At 36.5% G+C, this 15,902-nt stretch overlaps 1 protein-coding gene across 1 annotated transcript; it reads left to right on the plus strand.

The window, feature by feature from the left end:
* The first annotated feature begins 12,465 nt into the window (after positions 1-12,465).
* Positions 12,466-15,214, plus strand: LOC133804224 (pentatricopeptide repeat-containing protein At1g08070, chloroplastic-like). The gene has a single exon (XM_062242378.1). The coding sequence runs from the start codon at positions 12,717-12,719 to the stop codon at positions 14,541-14,543; it is 1,827 nt and encodes a 608-aa protein (XP_062098362.1). The 5' UTR covers positions 12,466-12,716; the 3' UTR covers positions 14,544-15,214.
* Positions 15,215-15,902: the final 688 nt, after the last annotated feature.

Raw genomic sequence — 15,902 nt, forward strand, 5'->3', positions numbered from 1 at the left:
AGATATGGGACAAATGAGTCACCCTGGGGCCCTCTGTCCTCTGTATAACCAGCTTTGGAGCTGATCTAGCATACTCAACGCTAAGTTTTCTCTGACCAGTAGATCGATCAAGTGTATGATGTGCTCCTGGTTAGGCTAGATCATATGGACCAGTGCTTAGCGCGCTATCGCCCTGCTTGACTAATAAGTCAATGCCTTATGACTAGCATTCAGTGTGTTAATGTTGTCCTTGACTAATAAGTCAATGCTTTACGACCAACACTCGTCGTGCTAATGCCGTCCTTGACTAATAAGTCAATGCTTTATGACCAACACTCACCATGCTAATGCTGTCCTTGACTAATAAGTCAATGTTAGGATATGGGACTAATAAGTCACCCTGGGGCCCTTAGCCATATCCTATGTATAAGCATACCTGGCGTTGACCAGCACCCAATGTGCTAAGGCCGTTCTTGACTAATAACTCAATGCTAGGATATGAGACTAATAAGTCACCCCAGGTCCCTTAGTCTTATCCTCTGTTTAAGCGTATAATGCGCTGACCAGCACTCAACGTGCTAAGGTTGTTCTTGACTAATAAGTCACCCCAGGTCCCTTAGCCCTATCCTCTGTATAAGCATACATGACACTTCTAGTTAGCCTAAGCATCATGACCAGCACTCAGCTCGCTATTTCCGCCCTTGACTGATAAGTCAATGCTTTTCGACCAGCGCTCAATGCTATTGCCGACCTTGACTAATAAGTCAATGCTTTACGACCAGCGCTGAACGCTATTGTCTCCTTGACTAATAATTCAAGTCTTTCCCAATAAGATAATGCAAAAAAGCATATATCATAAGTTAAATATCCAGATATAAAGCATTCAACATGCTTAATCAACAATCACAAGCATAATAATCATGCACATACTCAAGTGTCCATGCCCTATTCATGTTCATGTTCAACAATTCGGAATCACAAGCATAATAATAATCATGCACATTTACAGAGACTCAGGCTCTGATTAATTCTATATTCAACATTTAGGCCATGCCATAATCACATGTATCACATACTGGGTGCAGTTTTCTTACCTTTAGTCCAAGCACAGGTTACCAATAAACGACCCTCGAGCACGATCATGATTCTAAACCCCTAGCGATAACCTAGTCACAACCATAATATAGAATCCCGTAAAAAATGAGTAAACACAGGCTTCTGGACCGAGTCCTAGCCTTTGGGACGTCAAATCCTACCAAACGGGGTAGTAGGATTGATCCCGAGCCCTTAGGTTTAAGTTCCTAGGACTAAAAACCCATTTTGGCCATTTTTGCCCTTTTGGGCTGCAGTCCCAAAATCCCAGGCCGTAGCCTGCTCAAGAATAGGAGCTAAACCCCTCTCTATCTGTGACGTGGGCCGCGGCCTGCAAAAAAGGGGCTAGGGCACAAGGTGCCCCTAACAGCCAAAAACCACCTTTTTTTCAAGCTTGGGCCGCGACACACAATAAAAGGGTCGCGGCCCAACCACGAACACAACCCAAAAACTCTTATTCTCCCACTTTAAATCCTTCCAAAAATGTATCCAAACATACTCAAATCTCAAAAACAAAGTTCCCAATCATCTCAATGGCACAAAATCCTCAAATCACAAGCTTCAAATCATTCAAAAAATCTTCAAAACGTAAAATCCAAATTCAAAACTTAAGAAATTTTAGGAAACGGAAACTAACAAATTCAAAGCTTAAATTACCTCTGATTATGTTGTTTCTCGCTAAATCCTCCAACTAATAAGCTTTTAATCTTTCCTAAAATCGTTATGACTCTAACCTTGCTTGAATCTGAGTCCTAAAACTCGAGTTTCCTTTGAAAATGCGAACAACGTCAAAAAGGGATAATGGGAGAGAAAGAATGTACTGAACGTTCATTTTATAAAGGGGGATCTTTTCTCTTTTTCTGGAATTTTGGGAGAAAAATCTGAGCGACGAGTGAACTCATCAATTCGTGCTTGTAATTGTCAAGTAATTCAATACTAAAGACGAAGTGGATTAGGTTATTATTGTTCATCAGAATGAACAGGGCTGAACCACTATAAAATTTATGTGTATTTATTCAAGATAATCGTACTCTATCATTTGTTTCATTTATTTCGTTCAAAAGGTGTCGTATACTGCACATACGACCATTGGCCAATTTCACTGGTCAACAATATGAAAAACATGAATTAAACCATATGATTGTTTCTTTGCTTAATCTAGGGAATAAGGGTTGATTGGGAAGAACTATTTGTGCACTAATTGAGAATTCATTGAAAACTTTGTTAGGTTAGCATCTTAATACTTGAGGAACTTGGCTTGTATATACACTTGAGTTATCATTTGAATCATTGATTTGAGAGCTTTAGCCCCAATTTAATATGACCATTTTCAAGTTGATTCCAAGTTTCTTGTTTTGTTTTGTTGTGTCTTTTGTATCTTTGAGGTGTCTTTTGTATCTTTTGTGGTTTTGTGTGTTTTAGGGAGTAGAGTCATTACTCGGGAAGAGCAATGCGATAAGTTTGGGGGTGTGATAACTCTAGGAATTAGAGTTATTTTTATGCTTTTAAACTTATATTTTTATCAAGAAAAGAGTGGTTTAGGATGTGTTGCCGTGGTTTTATTTTAGTTTTGTGAAAAATGAAATATAATAATATAATATTAAATAGGGTTATTTGCGGCAATAATGCCTATGTAGTTCATTTTGTTGCACTTAAATGCTAATGTAAAATTTTTGGCGGCAATAATGTCTACCGTTAATGTTTTGGTGCAGTCGTTGGTCCCTGAGCCGTTAGGAGTATATATGATACATGTGGCACGACTCGATTGGGTTAAATTATTAAAATTTAAAACAAAACTCTATTTATTATTTTGGTTTCTAATTTAAAACAAAAAAAAAAAACTAACCTTGATTAATTAATATAACCAAAAAAACTGATTGTCTAAAACCAAGTTGTAAAACTAATCTAAAACCAAAAAATCTCATAATTCCATACCCAGAAAAATCATCTAAGCTTTCCCCCCACGATCGAAGAGACGACCGACCCAGCACGGAAGAGACGACGACACAATGTCGACCATTCGACAACCGGAGGAACAACCACCCGACTACGATGAGTTCTTTTCTGTTGTACAGAGTTCTTTTACCCAAAGTTCTTTTCTGTTGATTGGGTTTCATTTCTCAAAGTGTTCATGCAGTTATTTTTTGGGGAGAATGATAATGATACTCTATATAGAGCAGTTTGGGCGGGGAAGGGTGTCGATTTTCAAATTTTTTGGGGGTGAGAATATTGTTGATTTATGGTAGGTGGTATTATTAAATTTGGGTAAAAATGTTGTTGGGAAGCATGTGCATACAATTGACAGAGTGGGGTCCATTGAAATATATACTTTGTTTATTGAAAGGAATCTTTGTTGTTGTGGTCCATGGTTCAATCGTGTGGTAGACTATGTTGCTCTTCAAGTGTGTGAACTATATTGTGTTTCGGTTTGTGTGTGTGTGAAGTGTTGACATTGCATTTTTTATTTCTATTGACAGGTGGTCATACTAACATCTTCACTATTGCAATACACCATGGGGGAAGCTGGTTTACTCCATTCGGCAATAGAAGATATGAAGGAGGTAAAGTTGATTATGTTGATTGGGTGGATACTGATTACTTCACTAGGATGGAATTGGATGGAATGGCCTTGGACTTAGGACATAAACTTCCAGTGGGTTTTATGTACAAACCAATAGGAAAGGTGCTTAATATAGGCTTCATGGTGGTAGGGGATAAGGAGATCCTAAGAATTGTAGAGGATATTGAGAGGAATCGGGCTACAAAGATTGACATATATCTTGTTTTTCCTGAAACAATTTTACATTTAGATTGGAAGGAAGATTCAGAAGCTGTTAAACATGTCCCTGCTACCATTTTACCTCCTCTGAAAAGATGTATTATAGAGGAACTACCAGATGATTGTGATGTCCCTACAGATGTTGTTGGTATCCCTGTTGATGCAACCATTGATGGGGAACAAGAAGAGTTTGATGCTGATCAATATTCTGAGGAATTTCATGATGCTGCCTTTGATGAACCTGATAAAGAGGAATATGAAGAAGAGTTTGACTACATGGATTATGAAAGTGATATGGAGAACCAAATACCAGAGGTGGTTGTGCTTTCAGATTTAGAGGATGATATTGGTGATGTGAGGGAGGATACAGTTGAGGAGAACCAAGACCCAGTTCAAAGTGACAGAAATAGGAAAGGAAAGCAAGCTGATGTGAGGGAAAATACAGCTGAGGAGAGCCAAGACAAAGTTCAGCGTGACAGAAAAGGGAAAGGAAAGCAAAGTGATGAAGATTTCATATTGGAGGAGGAAGAGTTTGAGCAAGATGTTGAAGCTGAGATAGAGATGGGTACACAGTCTGTCCCTAGGAAGTGGTGGCGATCAGTTTCAGATTTTTGTACTCAAAATCTTGATGATGGAGACTCAGATGGTATATGTTCTGAGGAGGAGTTACACGAATTGAAGTCAGATGATGAGTTTGATGCTGTTAAAAATTCCAAAGAATTCAACCCGAAAACCAAAATGCAAAACTTCCAATTTGTTCTTGGCATGGAATTTGCCACTGTTACAATTTTAAGGAATGCAATAAGGGAGTACTTTATTGAAGGTGATCGAGAATATGTATTTATTGCTAATGATTCAAATAGAGTTAGAGTTAAGTGCAATGGTGCAAACTGTGAGTGGATGTTGTTTGCTTCAATAGTTAACAAGATAGATGGCAAAACAATGAGGGTCAAAACACTTGTTGACAAGCATAGTTGTGGCATTGTTTTGGACAATAAAAAGCTGACCTCAACTTGGCTTGCAAAGCACTTTTTGGAGCAATTTAGGCTAAATCCGAGTATGGAATACAATGCATTTAGGGAGATAACTGCAAAGACCAAGTACTCACGTGTGTCTAGCTGGACATTTTACAGGGCCAAGACAAAAGCAAGGAAGATGTTGGATGGGTCTGTCAAGGAACAATACGCCATTCTTGATGACTACTGTAAAAGGTTGTTGGATACCAATCCTGGCTCTACTGTGAAGTTGAAAACTGATTTGGTTAATGGGAGAAGGCAATTTCAGCGTATTTATATTTGTCTTAAGGCATGTAGAGATGGCTGGTTGGGGGGTTGTAGACCTCTAATTGGTCTTGATGGCTGCTTTTTAAAAGGTTATTGTAGGGGCACTTTATTGGCTGCAGTAGGCATTGACAGTAATAACTCCATGTTTCCCATTGCCTACTGTATTGCTGAAAAGGAAAACACTGAGGTTTGGACTTGGTTCTTGGAGCTATTGAAGGCTGATATTGGGAGTTTGAGTCCTACCAAGGTGACAATGATGAGTGATCGTCAAAAAGGATTAGAAAATGCAGTGGGAGCCATCTTTAGTGGGTGTGAGGTGAGGTATTGTGTTAGACATCTTCATGCTAACTTTAAAAAGGAATATCCTGGACTTTTACTTAAGCAACTTTTGTGGGCAGCAGCTAAAACTACAACACAAGCTGAGTTTGCTCGAGCAATGCAAGACGTCAAGGATGTCTCGGATGGTGCTTACAATTGGCTGGCAGGAAAGAACCCCACATAATGGAGTAAGTCACATATTTCAGAGTACCCAAAATGTGACATTTTGGTGAATAATTTGTGTGAGAGTTTCAATGCAGCCATACTTGATGCTCGCGACAAGCCAATTATAACTTTACTAGAGAAAATTAGATTTTGGTTGATGTCTCGGTTTTATAACAAAAAAGCTGAGTTGGAGAAGATGACTCAACCTATGGGGAAGAGAATTTTGAAGATAATTGAGAAGCAAAAAGAGGTTGCAAAGCATTGTCTGGTTACTAGGCCTGACAAGTTTCAATTTCAGGTTCAATGCAGCAATGGTAGTGCCTTGGTTGTCGATTTGGAATTCAGAATTTGTACATGTAGGAGGTTTCAACTATCTGGGCTTCCTTGTAGCCATGCACTAGCTACTATCTGGTTCATGGGAGGTAATGTCTTTGATTATGTCCACAGATTCTATAAAAAAGAATTATTGCAAAAAGCATATGAACAGAGTGTGCATCCTATGCCTAGTCCAGATATGTGGCCTCAGATAGGACTCAACCCAATTGATCCACCACCTGAGACGAAGCTGCCTGGAAGACCTAAGAAAGCTAGGAAAAGGGAGACAGATGAACCTCCACCTGCTTTAAAGAAAGCTCGAAGAACTGGACAAGTTAAAACATGCAACAATTGTCTGAAAACAGGCCACAGGAGAGAAACATGCAAATCTGCTAAGGTGGTTGAGGTATAAACTTTATGCTTTCTTCTCTTCCTAGATAATTTTTATCATTGATTAGTTGCTTTATCATTGTTTTGTGAATTTGGAGCTAAATATTTGTTTGTTCAACCTATTTTAGAATCGTGTGGTCAAAAAGCGAGGTCGTCCACCACTGCAGAAACCAACTGAAGCCACACTTTTAAGGAAGGAAAGAAGACTGAAACAACATGCTAAAGGAGGAACTAGTGGTGCAAAGAATGCTCAACCCTATACTGTCTGACTGGAAGGAGTTTCATCTTTTGATTTTATTTTGAACTAGTGGTCGAATTTTGTATTTTGGTGTCTGTTATGTTGACCATTTTAGAGTCATGTACAAATCACCTTTTGATCATATCTGTTTTTTGAGTCATGACAGGGTCATGCTGGCCATGATATTGGTCATGTACAGATCAGATACATATGGCTTTTTAGGCCTATATTTTTGTACCTATCTCTTATGGTAATGAATGTAACTAGATGTTGATCATATTTATTTCACAAAATACATAAACTAGAATACTGAATTCAAAATAGACCAAGATAGATTACAATGATTCGGGGTTTCATTTTACAACAAAATTCATTACAAATCAATGCCTAGGGTGCAATAGCTTTGTCATTGTCAATACTGCACATGAAGATTACCCAAAAATAAACTAACAATACCAAGAACTTCTACTTTGATTTTGTAGCCCAAATAACCATAACCAATAGAATTACAGCAAAATACATAGTATTCAAAAAGTAGTAACACTGCATTCGACCTCCATCATTTACTCTACCCCTGCTTTCAGCACAACTTTCACAGCTTTCTCTTCCAACATTTTGAAGGTTGTGAGATTGTGTCTCAAATCCATTTGAAGAACCACTGCATTGTCGATGACTTCCAATGTCAGTTGTCGTACTTAGGGATGTGATTTCAGTTTCAAGGTCACCAATTTTTCTTAGTAGTTCAGGGATGACCACCTTTGCTCGATGGCACATTGGAGGGTCTATCCATTCAAAGAAATTACACCCACTATAAATCTGAGTTGACCAAAACATACAAAATTTCTAGTGAACACCCATAACCATTTATTCAATGAATCAGATTACAAAAACAAATGGAGACCAATCTTACCCGATACTTGTTGCATGTTTTGAATCTTCGCCCAGGATTTTTGTTTGTCCAAGTCGTTCTTTCTACCACTGGCCTTGGTGGTCGACAATGGCAATTTTTTCCAATCTCCATTAACACGATGCAAAAGATGCCCTAACCCCCAAATCGAAGGAATTACAAGTTTTCTTCTAGTGGGTTCACGTGCTATACTGTCGGGGGTGGATCGTCTAGGTGTGGTCGGGGGGAAAGCTTCATCGTTTTTCTGGGTATGGAATTTTGAGATTTTTTGGTTTTAGACAATTAGTTTTTTTTGTTATATTAATTAATCAAGGTTAGTTTTTTTTTGTTTTAAATTAGAAACCAGAATAATAAATAGAGTTTTGTTTTAAATTTTAATAATTTAACTCAATCGGGTCGTGCCACGTGTATCATATATACTCCTAACGGCTCAGGGACCAACGGCTGCACCAAAACATTAACGGTAGGCATTATTGCCGCCAAAAATTTTACATAAGCATTTAAGTGCAACAAAATGAACTACATAGGCATTATTGCCGCAAATAACCCTATTAAATATTAGTATAATGATGTAAAAATATATCCTAATTGTTAAATTTTGTCTTTGTAGGTGGTTGGAAGAGTCTTAGACATTTTGAGAAGGATTTGAAGCTTGGAGTGGATCAACATTTTGGGATGCTGCATCATGGATGCAGCATTATGCTCTGCCAGCAGCTCTCTCAAAGGCCCACGTGAGAAACTACAACATTTTGTCTTATCCAACTTAGTATTTTTGAATTAATTATCACATGGGCTGAGTGATATTAATGGGTATTGGGCCTTTAATTTACTTGGTCCATTTTGCTTAAAAAAAAAGAAGAAAAAGGGAAAGAAAGGAGATGGAAGAATGGGGCCCACGTGGGTATAAGGAAAAGAATGACCTAGCTACATCATGAATTCTTCCCCAAAAATTTGGAAGGATACATTTAGACCAGAGAAAGAGGGAGAAACCACCTGAAAGAAAAAAATTAGCCATTTTTGGAGAGCTTTGAATGTGAGAAGAAGAGAACAACAAGGAGAAAAAACTAGAAGACAAAGACTACTTGGAGACATTCCCTTTGGCTTGCCTCTCTCTCTCTCTCTTTACTCTTAGTTTCTTTAATTTTTCTTGTCATTTTCTGAATATTGATTGTTATTATCTGGGTGTTTTTGAGTTTGTAACCAAAAACTAAACTCTAATTAGCTAGGACAATTTGAACCCTAATATGTGACTTATGATATTTTGATTTTAATGCTAAATGCCACTTGAACTTTATTCATTCAAATATTTCTCATGATTAATACTTGCTAATGATTGATCATCTTTAGTAAGTAGTTGGGTTAATGTTCAAATCTTAAAAGTTTGGATTTAATTTACATACAATTTGAATGGTGCATGCTTGAATTCTTTGATTCAATGTTGTAGTGATATAGACATATATTATTACCATGCATAGTCTTATGGAATTGATGCTTGAATTGAACCTTTGAAATTAAATTAGCATAGAAGAATCATAGTTCTTTGACGAAAGCCTATGAAAATTAATTGGAATTCTTGACTAATAGACCACCTGTTGCTGCAACACCAATCCAACATCATTATCAGAGTTGCATATTAGGGGCATAATTATTCTAGTTGCCATCATACTATTTGTTACTCCTTGATACAATTTTTCTGAGTTGTTTCTTTTATTTTTCTGCATTTAACTAGTCCTTAATTACTTAGTTCTTAGATCACAACCTTTTCAATTAATTATCGTGCTTTTAAATCATTTTGTTAGACTTTAGTTTCACAATAAAAAAACTTAAACATAACCCTTGTGGAGACGATATCTGGTACTTCCTACTATATTACTTGTTGTTAACAGTGTACATTTGCAATTACCAAAATACCCTTGGGTTCACCCCGAGCTGAGTATTTGACCCCGTTGTGACTAAACCGCTAACTTGCTCACTAGGATCGCCTCGTGCTGAATAACCCAAATATATCCACATAATAATGTGGTCTTAATCATAGAACACATATATTTACAAGTATACCCTCAACGGGTCAAAATTATGAAAAATGTCCTTCTTATAAGAAGCAGGCCCATATGCATGCTTAATACACCTAAACATGCTATAATAGTCATATCATAATATAACTCACATAATTCACATAATCATGCATATAATCACATAAACACCTAATTAATCCAATTATTGCCCTCATGCCCCCCTAATCAAAGCACTAAGCCTTATTAGGAAAATTGAGACGTTATAGTGAGGAGGAGTGAAGGTTGGGTCAGCGGAGGGATTGAGCAGGAGAAAGATTAATAAAAGGGTATAAAAAGTAGATCCAATGAAATATTGGATATAAAAGTAAGAGTATTAGAAAGTAGCTAATAATTAAAGTGTCTAACTAAAATTGGGTACCCAATCTAATTTCTACTACAATCAAAGGGCCCAACCAAGAAATGGTCTAAGACTTGCCTAGAAGATTCAGAAGTAGGTCGAAAGCCCTAAAAGGAGATATCTTTCCAAGTATGTCATATATCTAGTCAGCCCATCCAAGAAAACCATCGCCAACCCAAAATACTTGCAGAGCAAGTTGTTGAGCGTGGTCAACACACCATTCTGACAAGTGATGTAAACTGCCTTAGAGGTGTGTCAAGCCATGCTTAGTTTAGACATCCCATCCACCCATTCCATCATGTCAGCCTACCCAAGCCCGTTCAAATAAAATAAATAAATAAATGAAGAGGAAATTACATTTTATATTGGGTAACCAGTTAAATAACATGTACCAGGAGGGATAACCAGTTATCCTGAGAGGAGTAACTTTCTACCATAAGAGGGGTAACCAGTTACCATAAAAAGGGTGACAGATTACTCATATTAAATATGAAAATAAACATCAAATTTGAAGGAAAAAGAGGAAGAACACTTCATTAAAAAAAAAAAGTAACTATGATTTTAGTAACATAGGTAACCAGTTACCATAAAGAACCTAGAAATATACACACACATCATAACATGAAGGTAACCAATTACCCCCATAAATATACACACAATGAACGTGAAGGTAACCAGTTATCCCCAAAAATATACACACAAAGAATGGGAAGGTAACCAGTTACCACAAATCTGAAGATAGAAAGAAAAAAAATCAGATCCACCCCCTTTCCCTTCTCTCCCATCTTCTTCATATAATTTTTTTTCTAGATTTGAATGTTCCGATCAGGGTAACTGGTTAACCATTCACGTTTTCATATTTTTATTAGTTTTCTTTTCAAATTTTAGTATTTCTATAAGGGTTACAGTAAAAAGAAATGCTGAAAAAATTGATTTGAAATTTTTTATATATAGTGGAAAAACTATAAAAAAAATTATAATAATAAAAGTTAATAAATAAAAAAAATAGTAAAATAATTATGTAATGTTAAAATATGTGTGAAAAAAAAAGAAATTGGAATGAGAAAAGAATAAGTACAAAAAATGAAGAAAAAAGAAGAGAAAAAACTTAGGAAATAAAACAAAAAAAATATGAAAAAAAAAAAACAAAAGAAATGATGAAGGAAAAAAACAGATGAATGAATAAAAATGAAAAGAAGAAGAAAAAAAATATTAGAAAAATGGAAAGAAAAAAATATGAAAGAAATTGGTAAAAAAAAAATGGAAGAAAAAAAAATAGGAGGAAAAAATAATAAATAGAAAAATGAAGGAAAAAAATATAAAATTGAAAAAAAAAAATTACATTCAAAATCAAAGAAAACATAACTATGATTAAAAAAAAAGTGATATTTTCATATTTTAGTTTGCTATTAATTGTGTTACCCATAATTTAATTTTTTCTTTAATAAATTTTTCCATATAAACTAAAAAAATATATAATTTTCATATTTTTGTACATTAATGCTATAAAAGTCATATTTTAAAAAAAAATTCATAGTTATTTATTTATTTTAAATGTGAAGATAACCAAATGAAAAGCCTGTAAAAGGCCTCCCGTCCCCCACATCCGAAGGATGCCTTTCCCGACTACTGTTCAAAACACTTTGAAAATTATACACATGTATTGTCCTTTTTGAATATTCTTAATTATCCTAATTGATCTCCTAATACGGTATGCTTTTTACAAATTTAATTGTTGGGTTTAGCCCAATCATTAAATATATGCACTAAAGTTCTTTTTCAAATTCTTAGTGGCATGTGAAATGATATCACATTTTTCTTTTGTCTGACATACATTTGCTTTCATAGCAATGTAATTTCAAGGCCATACTTTTTTAGATTGCTTAAAGTTTAATTTCAAATTATGAGGTCATTTATTTTAACCAATGTCATGTGGTGCCGAGGTCGAGGTTACAACTATGATGATCAGTTAGTATTTATAAGGTCATGAAGTTGCAACTATGTTCCTTGCTCTAATGTTTTACGAGGTCGAGGTCGAGGTCGAGGTCGAGGTCGATGTTACCTTTATATTTCTCGATTTGTATTTACGATATGCTGAGGTTGAGGTGGCCATCTAATCTTGTGAGGTGTCGAGGTCAAGGTGGTTGTCATACTCCTTGTTTTAGTTGCCTGATGCTTGTTCGTCACCTCGACGTGCCAAGTATTATCATTTCTCTCAATCTTATTATTTCTCATGTCCCAATAGATTTTGCACCTTTAAACATAGCTCTCCGAGCCTGCTTCTATACATCTCAATGCTGTATTTTTAGTCTGGACCATGGACTTTTGCTTCTATATCCACTGATTATCAATGTTTTGGACTTCTAGATTAAGCTTTGTATTTTTGCTCCCAAATTTATCGGCCATCGCCATTTTTATTCCCAAATGTTGTCTCAAATTTTGCAAAAGAACCACAAAAAACTTGCCAAATAAAAGATCAAACAGGTTCATATATTTAGAAAGACTAATGATAACAATTTTTACACCAAAACATTACACATCACATTGATGTAAGATGAGTCCTACTAGATTAAAATGTCTTGCTACACATGTGGGTGTAATATTTGCAAAAAAAATTCATCAAATATGCCTCTTATAATTGGTCAAATTGCAAGAGCAAACACATCAACAATAAAAATTGACCAAGGAGTTAAATGCTAACAAATAGTAAAAATAGGTTGTTATTTTTCTCATTATATAATATCTTGGGGACCTATCTGATATTTTATATAATAATATATTAAAATATTAGTGTGTAGTGACAGTTAGTTTGGTTGCTTCTTCCTTGTTCTGATCTTCATGTCGACTTGTATGACCAGCTACTGGGCAACCACAAATTACGTCAACTCCCGAGCATTTTGGTTCGCCAGCGGCGGACCCAAATCGGAAAACCTTAGAAATCTCCGGCAACTCCACGCCTTTGTACTCAAAACTACAACTTTCCCTCTCTCTCTGCCGACCCTTGAACTCATTTCTTCCTCTAGAAATCTGGGTTACGTATGTTTTATCTTAAAGCACTTGGAAAACCAGGACCTCGGCCTCGACCTATGCAATGACATCGTTCGGAGACTTTCTTCCAGCTCTGCCAACGACAATGGCAACCCACTTCGAGCTGTCGTTTTGTTTCGCGAGATGCTTGTCAATGGCTTCCGTCCTGATAACTATACGGTTCCTTATGCTCTCAAGGCCTGTTCCCAGTCTCGGGCGCTCAGAGAAGGTGTCCAGGTTCAAGCTTATGCTGTCAAGACTGGGCTGGTGTACACCAATGTGTACGTGAAGAACACTCTCATCAGGCTTTATGCTGTTTGTGCGTCTGTGAGTTCCGCCCGCAAGGTGTTTGACGAAAGTTCTCTGAGGGATGTGGTCTCTTGGACCACGCTCATTCAGTGTTACGTAAAGAATGGTTTTGCCAGGGAAGCTATTTTGACTTTCTTTGAGATGTGTGATGCCAAACTGAAAGCCGATGAGAAGACAGTGGTTATCATTCTCTCTGCTTGTTCGAAGCTTGGAGACTTAAAATTAGGTAGAAAAATACATGACTATATACTGGACAATGGGGTTCCCTCAGACGTGTACGTGGGCAATGCACTGGTTGATATGTATCTTAAGTGTGGTGATGCTGACTCCGCACACAAAATATTTGATGAAATGCCAGTCAAAAATGTAGTTTCTTGGAATTCTTTGATATCAGGATTGGCTCATCAAGGTGAATTCAAGGATGCAATGGATATGTTTCGGAAAATGCAAAGCATAGGGGTTGAGCCCGATGACTTTACGTTGGTGGGTGTTTTGAATTCCTGTGCAAATCTTGGATTGCTTGAGTTGGGGAAGTGGGTTCATGAATACATTGATAAAAAACAGATTGAGGCTGACGGGTTTATAGGGAATGCACTGGTGGATATGTATGCTAAATGTGGAAGCATAGACCAAGCCTTTAAAGTGTTCCAAGGCATGAAGCGTAGAGATGTGTATTCTTACACTGCCATCATTGTAGGCTTAGCTATGCATGGAGAAGCGAAAAGGGCACTGGATATATTCTTTGATATGCCTCAAAGAGGTATAAAACCAGATGAGGTGACATTTATAGGTGTTCTAACAGCTTGTAGTCATGCAGGTCTTGTGGTGGAAGGAAGAAAATACTTCACGGATATGTCACGTGTGTATAATCTTAGACCTCAAACAGAACACTATGGCTGCATGGTCGACCTTTTAGGTCGTGCTGGACTAATAGAGGAAGCACAGGAGCTTATTGGAAACATGCCAATGGAGCCTGATGCTTATATCTGGGGAGCCCTTTTGGGAGCTTGTAGGATCTATGGGTGTGTTGAACTTGGAGAAGATGCAATGAAAAAGTTACTGAAGGTGGAGCCAGAGAGAGATGGTGCATATGTACTTATGTCAAATATATATTCATCTGCAAATAAATGGAGGGATGCAGTGAAGTTAAGAAAGGAAATGAAAGACAAGAACATGAAGAAAACTCCAGGGTGTAGTTCGATTGAACTTGACGGTGTAGTTTATGAGTTTCGAAAGGGTAGTAAATCACACGCAAGAAGTAAAGAGATATACAAGCTGCTGGAGGAAATCATGAGCCACATAAAGAACTTCGACAACTTGGCACGCTGATGAACAGGATGATTTTATACAGAGAAGACCAACCACCCAATTGTTTTATTTGTTGGCCACGTTTGGTTCGGTTCCCTAGTTCAAATTCACGAACCTGGTCATTCATTCATCAACTTCATAGTAGGATATTTTCATTGCAGAACATCATAATGTAAATGTTGAGCTGCAACTAAGTGGAATACAACAATGAGAGACACCCTTATCCAAAATTGTCAATTTGAAGTGGGAGATGAAGATTTTGGGTTGATGTTAAATTGGTCAATTAATGGCCTGTTTATGTGTTCGAGATTTTAAGAGTAGATTACCGTACAAGAAAAGAAAAGAGTTGAGAAAAAGAAGGCAATGAGTCACACAAATATCTTGGCTCCTGCAAAGTGTATAGTTTTGTGGCTAAACTAGGGATTTGAAATATTATTAGTTTATCCCATAATGCCGCCACCCAAGAAACGTGTTGTACCGCCACATCCTTGTAGATGAAGATTTCTTAATCAAATTCTATTCAAACTCAAATAACTCTTATTTTGTTTGCACGTTTGATGAGCACTCAAATCTAGAATATTGTTGTTATAAATGCTGAAGAGAATTCTTTTAATCAGCAAACTATCACCATAGTTGTGTAACTATTGACATGATTTCAAAATTAACTAATGAGATGCAAATTTGATTGATTAGTTTGGGCATGGGAGAAGTAGTGGTGAATAGTAGGTGGGAACCACATAGGAAGTAACTAACTAAATGGTAAATATGCTGAGTTAGAGAGTAGGTGAACCAGACAGATACTTTTGATATTCTCACCCATCATTACTCTCTTTAATTTGGTACACCTGTACATATAATAATAGTATATACATATAACTATTTAATTCACTGATTTCTACTTCTACATGTAATTTTAACAAATTTCAAATAAACACAAACGAGTAAAAAAAGATGAAACACACTGGTGATTTTCAGTATTTTGAAATTAGAGGGTTCCTCTTGATTTTTATCTAAAAGTATGTCAATATGAATACTAAAAGGGGTTGACATGATATGAGTCTTGGTGTGTCCAAGTAGTTAGCTTTTTCTTTAGTGAACAAAGTTTTAAAGATTGAGAGAATTATGAGTTTGTTAAGCATAAGATATGTTTTAGTGTAAATGATCCAAAAAACTTGCTAACCAAAAAGAAAAAGGCAAAGAGAGACTGATAAAAGAAGACTTTTTTAAGGGATACAACTAAAATACTACCAGTGAAAGTGGCAAAGGCAAAGATTGGTCACTCAAATAACTATACAAGGAAACTAATATATAGATTAAGAGAGTATCAGAAAGGAAGGAGATTTTCATTCTCTAAATGCAGTCTAACCAAATCTCAACCGT

The sequence above is a fragment of the Humulus lupulus genome, chromosome X (assembly GCF_963169125.1).
Source record: "Humulus lupulus chromosome X, drHumLupu1.1, whole genome shotgun sequence".
Lineage (NCBI taxonomy): Eukaryota > Viridiplantae > Streptophyta > Magnoliopsida > Rosales > Cannabaceae > Humulus > Humulus lupulus.